Here is a 15803-nt window from a genome sequence, read left to right as displayed (position 1 = left end):
GTCTACACGCCAAAGTAGCACACATCGAAATAAGAGTGCCAGGCACAGCTGCAGACAGGGTCACAGGGCAGACTCAACAGCAAGCCACTCCCTTAAAGGGCCCCTCCCAGACACAGTTGCACTAAACAACACAAGATCCACAGAGCCAACAAGTGGTTGCAAACCCTGTGCATGCAGCATGGATCCCCAGCTGCAGCAGCAGCAGCCAGAAGCCCTGGGCTAAGGGCTGCTGCACACGGTGACCATAGAGCCCCGCCGGGGCTGGAGAGAGCGCATCTCTCAACCCCTCAGCTGATGGCCAGCATGGCGGACCCCGCTATTTCGATGTTACGGGACGCGGATTGTCTACACATGCCCTACTTCGACATTCAACTTCGAAGTAGTGCGCTATTTCCATCCCCTCATGGGGTTAGCGGCTTCGACGTCTTGCCGCCTAACGTCGATGTTAACGTAGAAATAGCGCCCAACACGTGTAGCCGTGACGGGCGCTATTTCGAAGTTAGTGCCGCTACTTCGAAATAGCGTGCACGTGTAGACAAGGCTTTTAGTTCCTACTGGGTGGGAGTGAAAGCTGGCCCACTAAATCAGCAGAAACCCATCAGCAGAATACCAACCGAACACATCATTGACAATGACCCAATCAATGGATCACAGAGAAATTTTGACCAAAGTTCTGAGAAACAGGGGCTGTGCCTTCAAATCTGCTCCCCTACAGCCCTCTTATTTCCAGGAAAAAAAAAACAATTACAGATAACGTTTTTCCCTTTTATTCAGGCATGAAGAGACATACGTTGATCCAATGGTTTGACTAGAGGTATTTTAATGAGAGATTAAGCCAGGCAACACCACTAAGGTTCAGCTTGTTTGTTTCCTCTTTTGTTTTCCTCTCCCAGAGAGCAGGACGGCTCAGCTGCCACCCAGTGGAGTAATTAAGCTCCCGTCCACAAAGCAGTGTGAAACCGTTTATCCCTGTAAGTCAGCAGCGCACCAAAGAAGTAATTTCACAAGTTGCTGACATGTTAATAATGACTGTGGACAATTTACTAGTTGGGAGGGATTCTCACTTAACATCATGATTCCAACCTGAGGATGATGGAATGGCAGGACAGGCATGTGTTAGGACCCATCTGATGCCCTTCCACCTGTACTGCAGAGAAGAGTTTGGATCTTCCTTCGATAAATAGCACAACTGGACAGGCATTCAACATCCAAACCCAGGCAGGGGGCAATCAGTAGACATCAGGCCTGCCGATGTAGTGGGAAGTGGGGCAAAGGGGACAACTGCATAATGATCTGGTGTTTCAGTGAGGTCCGGAGCTGCTGGCTACAGCCACGCAGCTCTCAGAAGTGGGGATGGGGTGGGGAAGAACCAGCATCATACTCTGGGCACTGTTAAGGACTGATTTGCCTTGGCCCCACCCCTCCCACCTGAAGCTCAACCCCTTCCAGGGGCATCAAGCCAGTCTCCCCCGCATACACTCATCTTACCCCAGGGTCCATGGTGGCTGCCAGTGCCACTGGTAGACATTCACAGCTTGATTCACATATAAACCTTCAATTCATTTTTAGGGTGCAGGGGAATAAAGAAGAAATTGCACATACCTAACAAACGGAGCAGCAGGAAAAGCACCCCCAAAGCATAAGACTTAAGTTCAGGGCTCACTGTTCTGTACAGAGGAGAAAGGGAGAGAGGGAAATGGATGGTTATCGTCCCGCTTTAATTAAAAAAACCCTGTCACTGTGCTTTGCTGTCAATCAGGATGCCACTGTCACCTCCTCAGAAAATCATTTGTGGGCTTCTTTTCTTTTCTTCCCCCTTGGCCCAATAGCCTGCAGCCTGAAAAATAATTGCAACTTCAGCCACAGGTTAAGTCCTGGAATTTAGCTGTGCTGTTAATAATGGGAGCTAATCTTGTCATTCGAAGGAGAAAATGCAAATCCTATCCAGGTAAATTATCATTTACTTTTCAGGCCCCAGCTGCTTTGAAGATATAAACCAGCAAGATATAAACCAACAAAATTCTTTTTATGATAACTAAATTGGGCGTGGGGCATCATGGAGGAAATCGGTAGCAAAAAAGCAACGAGGACAAACAGCCAAGTTGCCATTCCCAGCTCTACCTTGTAAATCAGCCAGATCAGCAAAGGTTCACATGCTGTCTTGCCCCTACAGAGTGATGTGTGTGAAAGTCAGATTAGTTTCCGATTAGTTTTAAATTGGGAAGATAATAGGCCAGGCTAATCATAACCCTTTACTTTGAATGTAGCTCATTCTATCTGGCATTAATCTACGAAGATACCTTAACAACAGTAATTAACTTCCCATTCACACAATTCATAGATTGCGACAGGTGAAAGCATGCCACTGGTATAAACCCAGTGAAGTAATTGGAATTTCACTAGGGATTAATTTGATCATGAACACGCTGTCTCTTATTGAGCACTTTATGTTCCACACTGCATAAGGGTTTGGTGAAATAGGGCCATGAACCCCTGATGAAAGAGTCTGCATTGAAAGGAAACTTAAAAGTGTCAGATCCCTGCTTCTATTAATCCCTTGCATGCTCTCTAGTAGGTCTTGAAAGTAATGGGTGCTCCATATACATGGGCAATGGAGGGGACCAACTTTTAGGGGGAAAAAAAACAACAAAGAGTTCAGTGGCATTTTTAAGAATAACAAATTTATTGGGGCATAAACTTTTGTGAGGTACAAATTAGTCTTTAAGGTACCTTAGTCTTTAAGGTGCCGCCAGACTCCTTGTTTTTGCTGAAACAGACTAGCATGGCTAGCCCTTTGAAGCTTTTAAAAAGACACCCATTACTGAATTAAAGACTTCAAGCGATGAATTATCCACGTCCACACCCCCACAGGTGTTCCAGTGGTTAATTGCCTGACACAAAAGAGATCTTGTGAAAGGAAAGGAAAAGGTAAAGAATGGAGGAAACCAAACTTTACCTCAAAACAAAAAAGCAGTCCAGCAGCACTTTAAAGACTAACAAAATTTATTAGGTGATGAGACTTTGTGGGACAGACCCACTTCTTCAGACCATAGCCATACCAGAACAGACTCAATATCTAAGGCACAGAGAACCAACAATAGTAATTAAGGTTGACGAATCAGAAAAATATTATCAAGGTGAGCAAATCAGAAAGTAGAGGGGCAGAAGGCAGGGGGAAGTCAAGAACTAGGTTAAAGCAAGTATGCAAAAGAGCCCCTATAATGACATAAAAATTCGCATCTCGGTTCAAACCATGTGTTAATGTGTTGAATTTGAGTATAAAAGAGAGTTCAGCAACCTCTCTTTCCAAAGTAGTGTGAAAATTCCTCTTTAGTAAGACACAAACTTTCAGGTCAGTAACAGAATGCCCCACTCCATTAAAGTGGTGGCTGACCAGTTTGTGGATCAGGAATGATTTTATGTCTGTTTTATGCCCATTAATTCTTTGTCTAAGAGAGTTTTAAGTCTGTCCAATATACAAAGCATCTGCGCATTGTTGGCACATGATGGCATATATGATGTTAGTTGAGGAACATGAGAATGTGCCCGTGTTTCTGTGAATAACCTGGTTAGGTCCAGTGATGGTATCTCCAGAATAGATATGCGGACAAAGTTGGCAATGGGCTTTGTTGCCAGCAAAGTGCCAGGACTGGTGTTCCTGCGATATAGGCTGTGGTTGTAGGTGAGAATCCTCATAAGGTTGGGAGGTTGTCTGTAGGAGAGAACAGGTCTGTCACCTAGGGCCTTCTGGAGTGTGGCATCCTGATTAAGGATAGGCTGTAGGTCTTTAATAATGCGTTGCAGTGGTTTGAGTTGGGGGCAGTAGGTAATAACCAGTGGTGTTCTGTTCTTGGCTTTTTTGGGCCTATCTTGGAGTAGCTGCCTGGAACTTTTCCTTGCAACAAAGCCTGCTGCCAACTTTGTCCACATATCTATCTGGAGATACCAGCACTGGACCTAACCAGGTTATTCACAGAATCACAGGCACATTCTCATGTTCCTCAACCAACATCATATATGACATCATGTGCCAACAATGCCCAGATGCTCTGTATATTGGACAGAGACAAAGAAATAATGGGCATAAAACGGACATAAAAACACTCCTGACCCACAAACCCGTCAGCCACCACTTTAATGGAGTCGGCCATTCTGTTAATGACCTGAAAGTATGTGTCTTACTAAAGAGAAATTTTCACAACACTTTGGAAAGAGAGGCTGCTGAACTCTCTTTTATATTCAAATTTGACACATTAACATGTGGTTTGAACCGGGATGGGATTTTTTTAGGTCATTATAGGGGCTCTTTTGCATACTTCGCTTAATCTAATTCTTGACTCCCCCTGCCACCCCTCTACTTTCTCATTTGCTCACCTTGATAATATTTTTCTGATTTGTCAACCTTGATTACTATTTTTGGTTCTTTGTGCCTTAAATATTGAGTCTGTTCTGGTCTGGTTATGATCTGAAGAAGTGGGTCTGTCCCACGAAAGCTCATCACCTAATAAATTCTTTGTTAGTCTTTAAAGTGCTACTGGACTGCTTTTTTGTTTTGATAGTGTGTAGACTAGCACAGCCTTCTCGCTGTTACTAAACTTTACCTCAGTTCATTTTCTTACATAGGTTGCAGTATTTTGCTTTTTTGCGGGTGGGGGGGATGTTAAAGGTTTTCATTTGCAGCTTTAAGGTTTTTTCAGTGAAAAACAAAAAAAATTGAAAACATTCATTTTTTGATTTTTCAGTGAAAATTTTTTAAAAAAATATTTTTTTCTGATTCTTTTTTTTTTTTTTTTTGGTAAACACACTTACCAGCCATCTTATTCCTCCCTTTCCTCCCTTTGTTTTTGTGTCTTTAGGATCTTATCTAACACCCACTGAAATTAGTGTGAATATTTCCACTGAATCTAGTCAGAGCAGTTTGAGGAACCAGTTGCTTCAAACCTGTGGAGCGTCCCAGGTCCAGTGGATGCTCAGCCTTTCACTGATTCTCCTCTGTGCATTATGATCGACAACTAAAGTCCTGGTGGGAATACAGTCAAGATACGGCCTTCAGTGCGGTGAACTGCCTAGTTCAAAGGTTTGTGAAATGAAGTTCTCTAACATTTTCTTTTGCAATCTTTTTCTTGCCTGGCCATTGGTAGTCTCATTTGAAGGTGCACATTAAGATGAATCTGTTCAGGATCCTACAAGTGCTGATAATTTCCCTCAACAAAGAACACTTCAAGCCTCAAATTACATTTGCCACAATAGCGATTGCTGAACATTTCATTTCCATTTAGCTAGAGCAGATGCCAGGAGAGAAATGAACTAGCAAGTGGAATATCTCTTCCTGTACCCTGCAGGGAGACTGCCCTCGCATAGAAGATCTACTTGACATCTGCTAAAAAGTGCCTCTAATGGAGACCCTATTGATTGAACTTTATTGGAACTTTTCTTGCTGCAGAATGGATCTGCCTATTGTAGCTCTGGTTAGCACAGGCTGTAAACCATGGCATGGATAAGGCAGTGATTCTGAATAAAGGCAAAGTTAGGTATGCACATGCATTTCAGGGTAGATAGTTGTGTGCAAGCAATGGGGCCAACAGCCACCGCAGGCAAAGTAGGAGAGGGGCCCAGCTCCATGCCACTGGAAGGGGTGGGGCCAAGGGTGGGAGGGGCGTAGCCATGGGCAGTCACCCGTAGTGCTGCTGGGACCATGGTACTAGGTCCCCCCGCCACAGCCGTGCAGAGTGGCAGAACAGTGCTTCTAGCACCTCAAAGGGGCTCGGGCACAAGCAGCCCTCCTAGAAAAAAATAATGAAGGGTGACAGGCAGACACCTGTGAAAACTTCCCAGCATCCAGCAGCTGCCACTCTTCTTGGAATGCTGCTTGTTCCAGGGGACTAAATGGGAACTGCACACATCACTAGGAGACTGGTTTTCATAGAGCCTGAATCCCCATTGAACCCAAAGGGAACCAATGGGCTGAATGCAGTGCAGCTGGAAGTACAAGGGTGGGTAATTTTGGAGTGTTCACCCACTCGAACATAGTCAAATCCTGAGATCTGCAGCACCTGTGAATTCCAATGGTAGATGGAGGCACTCAGTCCATCCTGCCCACGCACCCATGGCCTGTGGGCAAGAACAGTTCTCTTCCGTCTACCCGCAGGGGGAGGAGCCTTTCAGTTTCCAAAGAATCTGCTGCAGACTGGGGAAGGAAGTGATGGTTCAAGAGCTCATGACATAAGCGCTAACTGAGTGCTCAGCATCCTCTGGCAACCCCGCGGATCAGCGCCTCTCTCTCCCCAGCGCCTCCTGCCCACTCTGATCAGCTGCTCAGCAGCATCCAAGGGGGTGAGGGAGAGGCAGTACAGGAGGCAGAGGAGGATCAAGCACACTCCAGTAACTGAGGAAGTCAGTGCCTACGGCTCATCAGATCCTCAGCATGGCTCTTACCTGATAAGTATGATAACTGACGGTGTCTGCGCCATGGCTCCGATCATGCTGCAAACACACATCACGCAGAGGAATGTCAAGAAGGCCTCTTGGCAGCCAGGACTGGGGCATTTCCCAGGCATTACTGTAGCGTTCTCGGCTGGGACCAAACTGAGGCATGCACAGCCCGTGAGATTCTGGAAGGGATCACAAAGCGCGAGGGTTAAAGGAGAACAGGGCCCACTTTTCAAAACAAGGGCACATTGCAAGGAGCGGGTTTGCCAGCTTGGAGGTGGGCACTCTCCAGTGGCCAATTAATTAGCCACTAATAAGTCATCTGCTGAGCTGGTGGGAAAGGCTTTTCGAAAGAACTGAAGCTCCAATGCATTCTACCAGCAGGGTAACTTCTCCTCCTGGTTCTTTTCTCCTCCTCCTTATTTTTGCCCTCTATCCTTTCCCAGCTCAGATGAATGTGGCTATAAGAAAGTGATCACCAAGTTGGACTCTTGTGCAAAGAAGAAAAGAAGGACCTTTGTAGGTACACATCCGGATAAGGCATTGTCATATTAAAGTTAGAACAAATTCCCAACATACCTCTGTCTGCCTGGCTGTTATAAGTACCTTGGCATGTACTAGAGCAGTGGTTCAGAGAACTCAGAGCAATTCCAGAGGGTGCGTGAACTCAGTGTTTCTCACCCTTTTCTATGAATAAAAATATTGGACTTATTTTATCTAAGCTTTTATTTATCTTTTTTGCACAGTCATAGGTACGATGGCAAGTTTATTGTCTATAGGCAATTTCTTCCAACCAACCAGCTACAATTCAGTTGTTTAAACAAACGTGTTGCAATGGTAGAAAAAAAAATTGTGTGCCTGAAAATTGTAGGTGCTGGGGGTATTTATTATGTATTTCTTTTTTTTTTTTTTGGAAGAAGAGCTACTTTTTAAATAAAAGTTGAGAAGCACTGTACTAGAAGGAGGCACGTCTCCCAACTGCAGGTTCATTGCCTCGTTCTGGAGCCTGGAACAATGGTGGGGAGAGGGCCAGGATGTGTGCCAACTCATCGCCAGCTAGGTATCAAAGGGAAGGCGACAGAGACGCTGGTGATTATGGAAACAACCTCAAGTGTATTACAGAGCTAACAGATGCCATCTAGTTGAGAAGGATTTGCACAGAATTGAAAGCTACAGTCAGGCAAGATAAAGCTTATCAACATACGATCAGAAGGCAGAAAAAGCGACTGCATTCCCTTTGATCTTTCCTGCCGGTAGAGCACGTCAAAAGAGACTTTGTTTTCCAGGCACAGATGTTTTTGCGCTCACCCCTCCTGGAATTTCTGATGGCAGGGATGTCAGCAGAATTAAGGCACACAACAATAGCAAGGAATCCTTTAATGAATACAGAGCCAATATGATCATATATGATTCATTGGTTGTCTATGCAAGGCTGTTAGGCTTGCAGGTCACAAGCATCTAAGAACAGGGAGCACAAAAATAAAATAAAATATCATAAACCCTCCAAGGTTCAAATAGAAATTCCTTTGTTTGTAGGCTGGGGGTTTCTTTAGAGATTCACAACGGCACATGTTCTAGTTCAGTGCCTCTTCAGACTCTAGGATCCATGGGGACCCATCTTTTCTTTCTGACATTGATCTCTTTCTCTGCATAGGAGTCAAAAACATTGCCTTCTAATATAACTGCATGGAGTGTGGCAGGGAAAAAACCCTCAGAGATCTGTGAAACTAGTAGCGTTAATGATATGACTGCAGGTGCCTGTACAGCTGGCAGGCAGTAATGAATGTGAAGAGGTCTTCTCCCACCAGTGAAAGGGCCTCCTGAAGGCTTGTCTAGACAAGGGCAAAATCATCAGTGCAACTGTATTTTTGTAGTTACTCCAGCTCAAAGGCCTAATGCAGATGAGCTCCACTGGTGTGACTTGTCCTGGTAAGTTAACAGCTGAACCTTGGCAGTGCAAACTCTGCATGGTGCATCTCCATAGCAGGTGGTACCAATGTGCCCGTACTGGAATAACTATCCTGCTGCAAAACCCCCCAGCACAGATAGGGTGTAAGGTAACCTTGCTACCCCATTTGTTATGGGAATGGCTGACTATTCAGGAAGCCAACTGGGCCACAATCCTATGCACTGATCATTCCATGGGATTTACACACAGTGGGAAGGAGAGACCCATCTGTTCTATGCATTGGGCCCAATTCTGCTCTTACGTATCTGAATCCAAAACAGATGTAATTAAACCAGCACAGAGTTAGCACAAGTTTTCCTACATTTATGATAAATACAGGGCAAATATGTGTTTTGTTACTTTAGAGAGAATGACAAAGGCTGCACAGTAATGGGAATCAGACTCAGACAGAAAACCGTCTGGCCAGTGTTCTCCCTAAGTTTTTCCATCTGTGGGTGGAATAAATTTTGTGATGTGTACCAAGGTATGTGTGGATGTACACCACTAGTAGAAACATGTGCTGCTCACTGTGGGTGCCTGTGAACCCTTGCTAATCAGCTGGGCAGCCCCCAAATCTCTCCAGGGCAGCCACCCAGCTGCTTAGTTCACAGGGAGCACTGCTCCTGGACGCTGGCAAGTCAGAATAACATGGTAGTTCCACCATCCACAAGGAGCTCACAGCATATCCTGGAGTCCATATTTGTCTTGCAACGCAGCCCAATCTTTGTCCCCTTCACCTCCTTTCAATCACCTCGCACCAAAGGTGTTACCTTAGAGCATTGCACCAGTGCTAGAACTGAATGCAAACTTTTTTTAATGCTCTTTCTAGTTCTTATCTAGGAGACCTTTGATCCTTTGTTACTGACACCATAAAGTGTTATAGCAACACACCGACATCAAACACTGTCATTCATCCTCTCCTATGAAGAAGCAATATTTTGCTACAAGTGCCAAATTGCTATTGATTTTCCTGGACTGCTCTTCAATCCCATCTCCATTCTGTAGTAAATTTGTTGGTGTCTTTCTGCAGCTCAACAGCTCATGTGCCAAGAACCAGATTTCTGAACACAGGCGATACTTGCACACCGAGGGGCTCAATTTCTTGGGGAAATGGCGTGTGTAAATTACCTGTGTTTTGTGCTTTTAAATACCTGGATCTGACTGACAAGGGACAGGCTGGCATTTTGCTGTGAACCCTCAAGACTTCAGCACTATAACACTAGCTTTGGAATTCACGTGCCCCCAGCTAAAGGGGACATTGAAACACAACCCCATAAAACAAACAGATATACAGACAGTTCCTTAACCCACGGGGGTCACTGGGAGTGGAAGAGTGGTTAGAAAAAGAAATTGCTGATATGGAAGTGCCACCCCTGTGCCCCCATAGCACTAATAAACTCAAAACCTCTCTGCAGAGCAACTTCATTGCAAAGAACAATGACATTCGTTGGGAAAGGCAATATAAGGGAGCAGACTACAGACTCCCATTACAGACCATTTAAGGAGAGGGAGAGCAGAGAGACATGATTGGAAACACACAGTGCAGTAAGAAAACATGGAGAGAATTTTATGCCCCAGTAAAAAGTAACTGCTGGCTCAACACGTGTATAATATCAACGAACCCATCTAGGGCTACGTCTACACTAGCCCCCAAACTTCGAAATGGCCACGCAAATGGCCATTTTGAAGTTTACTAATGAAGCGCTGAAATGCATATTCAGCGCTTCATTAGCATGCGGGCGGCCGCGGCACTTCGAAATTGACGCACCTCGCCGCCGTGCGGCTCGTCCTGACGGGGCTCCTTTTCGAAAGGACCCAGCCTACTTCGAAGTCCCCTTAGTCCCATGAGCTGATGGATCTCTGAATCTCTGAGGATTCTGCTTGCCTGAGCCAAAGGGGCATGTAGAGAAGAATCTGGTAAGTGGTCAAGGGCTGCATTCTTCCATGCTATTAATGGAGGTGCAGGGTCTGGGATGGAGACTGGGTGTGCACGGGAGGCTTTGGATAAGAGACTGGGGTGCAGGAGGAGGTCTGGAGTCTGGGAGGGAATTTGGGTGAAGAAGGGGCAGGAGACTGGGAAAGAGGAGGGGGTGCAGTATCCAGGAGGGCGTATGAGTATGTGTGCAGGAGAAGATTCTGACCTGAAGGAGGGATGCAGGAAAGGGTGGAAAGGGTCAGGGAAGGGGTTGTGACCTGGTGCAGGGGTTTGGGTTGTGACCTGGTGCAGGAAATGGGGTACAGGGCCATGGAGGAGGTGTGGGTGCAGGAGAGGATTCTGACCCAGAGGAGGGGTATCAGAGGGGCTGCAGGGGTATGGGCTGTAACCTGGAGCAGCGGTGCAGGAGCGGGAGCAGGGTCTGGGAGGGGATATGGGTGCAGGAGCAGAGGTGTAGAAGGTTTGGGTTGTGACCTACCATAAGAGGGGGAATAGACAGTCGGAGAGAGAGAGGCAGGGGGATGCCAGGTGCAGGGTGTGACTGGGAGGCACATATCTACATGAATCCCAGTCAGCGGCCCAGGGGGACCCTCAGGCAGGCTTCCTGCCTTCTTCGGCTCCCGCAAGCCACTCAACGCTCCAGGCTGCAAAAGTGCTGCGTGCCCCTGGGGGATTCTTTGTGTGTCTCCTGCGCTGTAAACATGGCCCAGGCAACCCCCATTGGTCGGTTTCTGCAGAGAGCAGATCCTGCAGCCATGGAGCCAGAGGGGCCAGAGCAGCCACCGGGGAGCTGGAGGAAGAGCTGCAGAGAGTGGAGCTAGGGCTAGAGCATGCTGGATCTGGGGAGGGTGAGCAGCAGGGCAAAGATGGGGGGACCCCAGGTAGAAGCTCAGCACAGGGGGACTCCACTAGCCAGGAGGCCATGCAGGCCAGACTGGGGTTGGGAGCTGATGCCGGAGAGAAGAGTCCTGCCACACAAAGCAAGTGTTTGACCTGCAGCATCCCTGCAGGCCCCGAGAAGGCGGCTTGGGACCGACAAGGAACAGACTGCAACTTGTCCTGATATTCCAGAGACGGGGCGTGTGAGGCTCCATGGCACAGAGTGGAGTGATATGTTCTCCATTAACTTTTCCATTTTTCCTTATTCTTTTTTAAAAGCTGATTGCTATTTAATAATTTGTTTGCTTTGAACTGTAGGTGATCATCAGTGGCGCAGGCTCCATCGCCTACTTCTTACATTTTCAAACAAGCACCTTTGGGCTTTCTCCCAGGCTGCCCCCTACGCTTGTGAGGTGCAAAAGTAACTCATTATCCTCCTTCAGAGTCCTCCTCAACGCTCCTTGATGTGACACCTACAAAAAACTTGACAACGGTCAGGCTGTTGTTATGCATATGTAACCCCAGAGGGACTGACACCAATGACAAAAGAGAGAGAGACGTGCTAGTCTATACACTATCAAAACAAAAAAGCGGTCCAGCAGCACTTTAAAGACTAACAAAAGAATTTATTAGGTGATGAGCTTTCGTGGGACAGACCCACTTCTTGAGATCACGAAGATCTGATGAAGTGGGTCTGGCCCATGACAGCTCATCAGCTAATAAATTATTTTGTTAGTCTTTAAAGTGCTGCTGGACTGCTTTTTTGTTTCAATGACAAAAGAGGGTGTCAGCCTTATCTGAGAGCAGCTGGCTTTTAGCTCATGTGGTTGAGCATGTGACTTTAGCCCCTAAGGTCACAGGTTCATTCTCTCCTGCCAATCAATCAGCCTTACACATAGATCACTGCCAACCATTGACCCATAGCTTCAGAGGGGTAGCAGGGTTAGTCTGTAGGTTCACAAATAACAAGCAATCCTGTGGCACCTTAAATACTAACAAATTTATTAGGCAAAGAAAGCAGTCCTGTAGCACATTAAAGACTAACAATTTATTAGGTAATGAGCTTTTGTGGGTAAGACCCACTTCCTCAGATTGGCCAATGTTGTTTAATTGTACTTCCCCAATTGCCTGTATTCAGCTGTTGTCTCTTGTCTTACACTTAGATGGTAAGCTCCTTGGGACAGGGACTGTCCTTTTGTTCTGCGTTTGTACAGTGCCTGGAATAACGGGCTGCTATCACATGGCTGGGACTCCGAGGTGCTAAGGTAATTCACCTAATAATAATGTCAATCTTTGGAGCTTTCAGACACCCACAGTTGTAAATTAATAATTCTAACTGTATATAGACTAACCTCACAACCAGACAGGGATAGGAAATGCTGAGTAAATCGCAACAATTACCGTGCTGTTGCAGCCTGCAAAGCAGGCGGACAAGTAGGTGATCCCATCTGCCCCACAAACTGGAGTGAAGGAATCGGTTTGGCATTCACAGTTGTTATTGCAGGGGGAATATGGGTCCAAGGGCGAGGTCGGAGCTGAGCTATAAAAGAAGCAGAATCAGAAATGGATCCACAGTGCAATAATGCCAGCTGGCTTTTCTGAGAAGCACCAAGTGGAGGAGCTTAGCCAATCACTGCCAACCAGTGGAGAGAAGCCCGGGTGGGATGCTTGGGTGCCAGGGACAGGAGAGGGTGTATTTATCTGGTATAGCACAGTGACAGCAAGCTACAGAGGTGCGACATTTGCATCCTCAAAGAGCCACTGTTTCATGCTGAGAAATGTTGGAAGAACACAGAACCATTCTAGCTGTGTTAGGACCTCGCTTTGCAGTACCTTCTGCATCTTAATAACCTGCCTCAAAACAGGTCTCACCTGCAACCAAGCTGCAAGTGCGAAGTGCTTCTTGCACTGTCCCCAGATTTCCCAAACTCAGTATCCAGAATCTGACTCTTAAATTCCCATATAGAACAAATCAGTAAAACACCCACAGTTCTCCTTGATTTTAAAGGTCTAGCTTGGTGCTTAGCTCTTATAAAGATCAGGCCAGAGTGGATTCACTTATCTCAGTGGACTCATTCCGTGTTTAGTCCTGCCTTCATGAGATCAGAATCTGGCCTTGTGTTTCTAGCCACTTGGATAAGAACCTATTGGGCTTAATGGAAGGCGGCTCTCCATCTTGTCATCGTTCTGCGACATCTCTAGGCATTTCGATAGAACGAATGGGCTGAATACAACCATGGTGGAAGTGGGTACTTCCCCACTGACTTCCATGGAGTACTTCCCATTTGTGCAGGGAACGAATTCACTGCAACACTGTTGCTCTAAACTCTTCCTTACTCCTTGCAAGACCAGGTGGGGGAGGTAATAGCAATAAAGAGCTATTGGGCCTGTAAAAGATATTACCTCACCCGCTTTGTCTCTTCAGTATTCCGGGACCAACATAGCTACACCCACATCTCAGACAACTTCGTCCTAAAGCAGGGGTGGGCAATGATATTTGATGGGGGGCCACTACAAGATGTTGGTAAGTGGTTAAGTGCCGCACTTTTCTATGGAGGGGGTGCAGGGTTTGGGATGGAGCTTGGGTACAGAAGGAAGCTTGGGGTAGGAGAATGGTGTGTAGGAGAGGGTGTGGGTTCTGAGAGGGAATTTGGGTGAAGGACAGGGTTGTTACCTAGGGCAGGGTGTTTGGGTCCAGGGTCCAGGAGGGGGTGTGGGTGCAAGAGAGGATTCTGGCTTGGGAAAGGCATGCAGAAGAGGGAGCAGAGTCTGGGAGGGAGTTGTGACCTGGAGGAGTGGGTGAAGAGGGTTCGGCTGATCACCTGGAGCAGGAGATTGGGGTACAGGGTTAGTGAGGGAGCTATGGGTGCAGGTGAGGATTCTGACCTGGGGAAGGAGTATGGGTCTCAGATGAAGTTGTGACCTGGCATATGGGTGGTGCAGAGGTTTGGGCGATGATTTGGGGCAGGAGGGGGTGGTGACCTGGGACAGAGAATTGGGATGTGAAAAGGAGTTAGGTGCCAGAGGCAGGCTCTGTCCCGAAGGTGCTCACATAGGCAGCTCCCAGCCAGCAGACCAGCGGGACCCTGAGGCAGGCTCCCTTCCTGTCGTGCCCCACACAAAGCAGTTGTCTGCTCCTTGCATGTGTCTCTCTGTGCCACACATGGTGGGGGGCGGAACACTTTTTGTGCTGCCCCTTCCCCCACCCCCAGCACAATCTTGCAGCTCCCATTGCCCGGAAACTGGCCAATGGGAGCTATGACACTTATACTGGAGGCAGGGCCTGCTCATGAAGCCTTCCCCACTCCCTCCCAGTGCACAGTGTGGAGAGGCACATGGAGCACCCACCCGCTTTGAGCTGCACTGGGCTGAGGCAGGAAGAGAGCCTGCATCAGTGTCCAGGCAGGATGGGCAATGGGCTGGATCCAAACACTTGGCGGGCTGTATCTTTTCCTCCCCTGTCCTAGAGGCACTCAAACACCCAATGATTTAGTTGGGGCTGATTCTACTTTGAGCTGGAGGCTGAACTAGACAACCTCCTGAGGTCTCTTCCTAACCCAACATTGTATTATTCTAAGGTGTAATGAGGAGCTTGGTACAAAACCTTCAAAAACCAGAAAAATAGCCTGGATCACCGGTATGAGCAGGCTAGTTTAGCAAACACCACTGTGCTACACTGCCTGGGCGTTATCGTGGGGATGGAGGTAAGAGCTGCAGCTGAAATTCTCTCTGTACTCACTTGTTTCCATAGGGAACAGTAACCCCAGCAACGGGCCCCGTGTCACAGCCCAGGAATAGGAAAGAGACATAGCAAGCCGTGGACACCAGATTAACCAGCATGGCCATCCTGATGGCTCCGAGAGCAGACAGGCTGAGCTTCTTCACCAGCAGCCCTCCCAGGAATATGCCCAGACACGCACATGGGATCGCTGTCATCCCTGCAAGAGGAAGACCAGGTCAGGAAGATGCACAAGGAGGGAACAAGAGGTGAAAACACACACTGCATGTTGAATCATTTTATTTTCCAGTGACTATATAAGTGCACTACAGCTGGGAAAACTCTGAAGTACCCATGAAAAGCTTAGCCATTCACGTGTGTTCTCCTTAGGAGTGACCATGTGAAACTTCAGGTTCTAGGAGCTCTTATCAGAGATACAGCCTCCCTGAGATGAAGGAAGGGTTAGTTCAGTCAACATTCCTTGCTGCCCCAGCCAGCACAGAACCTTTCTGCTACAGTGCTTCCTCCAGGCCCCTCCACCGATTTTCCTGAGGGAGACTATTTTGATTTCATGCGAGATTTCCAGAAGCGACTAGTGATTGTGGACGACCAACATGAGACACTTTCAAGAGACTTGATCTGCAGAGAAGGGATGTTCAGTACTCTTGGACAATCAGGCCTCTTTATCAGTCTGAAGTTTGGTACTCAAAATCTCTACAGGTTGAGCTTCTTTAGTCTGGCACGCTGTCGTCTGGCAACATCAACGCGTAAAAGGCTCAACTGGGTGCTACAAAAGGAAGGTTGTCCCAGACAGAGCATCGGGACTTTGTGCAGAAAAAGCGTCAGGAACAGATGAATGAAGAGCCTGTGTTTGTAACAATGTCCTTCCACAT

At 47.1% G+C, this 15803-nt stretch overlaps 1 protein-coding gene across 1 annotated transcript in view; it reads right to left on the bottom strand.

The window, feature by feature from the left end:
- The window catches only part of SLCO3A1 (solute carrier organic anion transporter family member 3A1), a 239262-nt gene that overhangs the window by 15444 nt on the left and 208015 nt on the right, over window positions 1–15803 (bottom strand). The window contains exons 6-9 of the mRNA XM_075006755.1: window positions 14932–15130; window positions 12594–12732; window positions 6436–6611; window positions 1603–1667 (exon numbers count right to left, since the gene is read on the bottom strand). Coding sequence (XP_074862856.1) covers window positions 1603–1667; window positions 6436–6611; window positions 12594–12732; window positions 14932–15130 — 579 coding nt within the window. The remainder of the gene's footprint in view (window positions 1–1602; window positions 1668–6435; window positions 6612–12593; window positions 12733–14931; window positions 15131–15803) is intronic.

Source organism: Carettochelys insculpta, chromosome 12, assembly GCF_033958435.1.
Source record: "Carettochelys insculpta isolate YL-2023 chromosome 12, ASM3395843v1, whole genome shotgun sequence".
NCBI lineage: Eukaryota > Metazoa > Chordata > Testudines > Carettochelyidae > Carettochelys > Carettochelys insculpta.
Note: the sequence above shows the minus strand (reverse complement) of the source record. Positions and strands in the feature narration are given on the sequence as shown.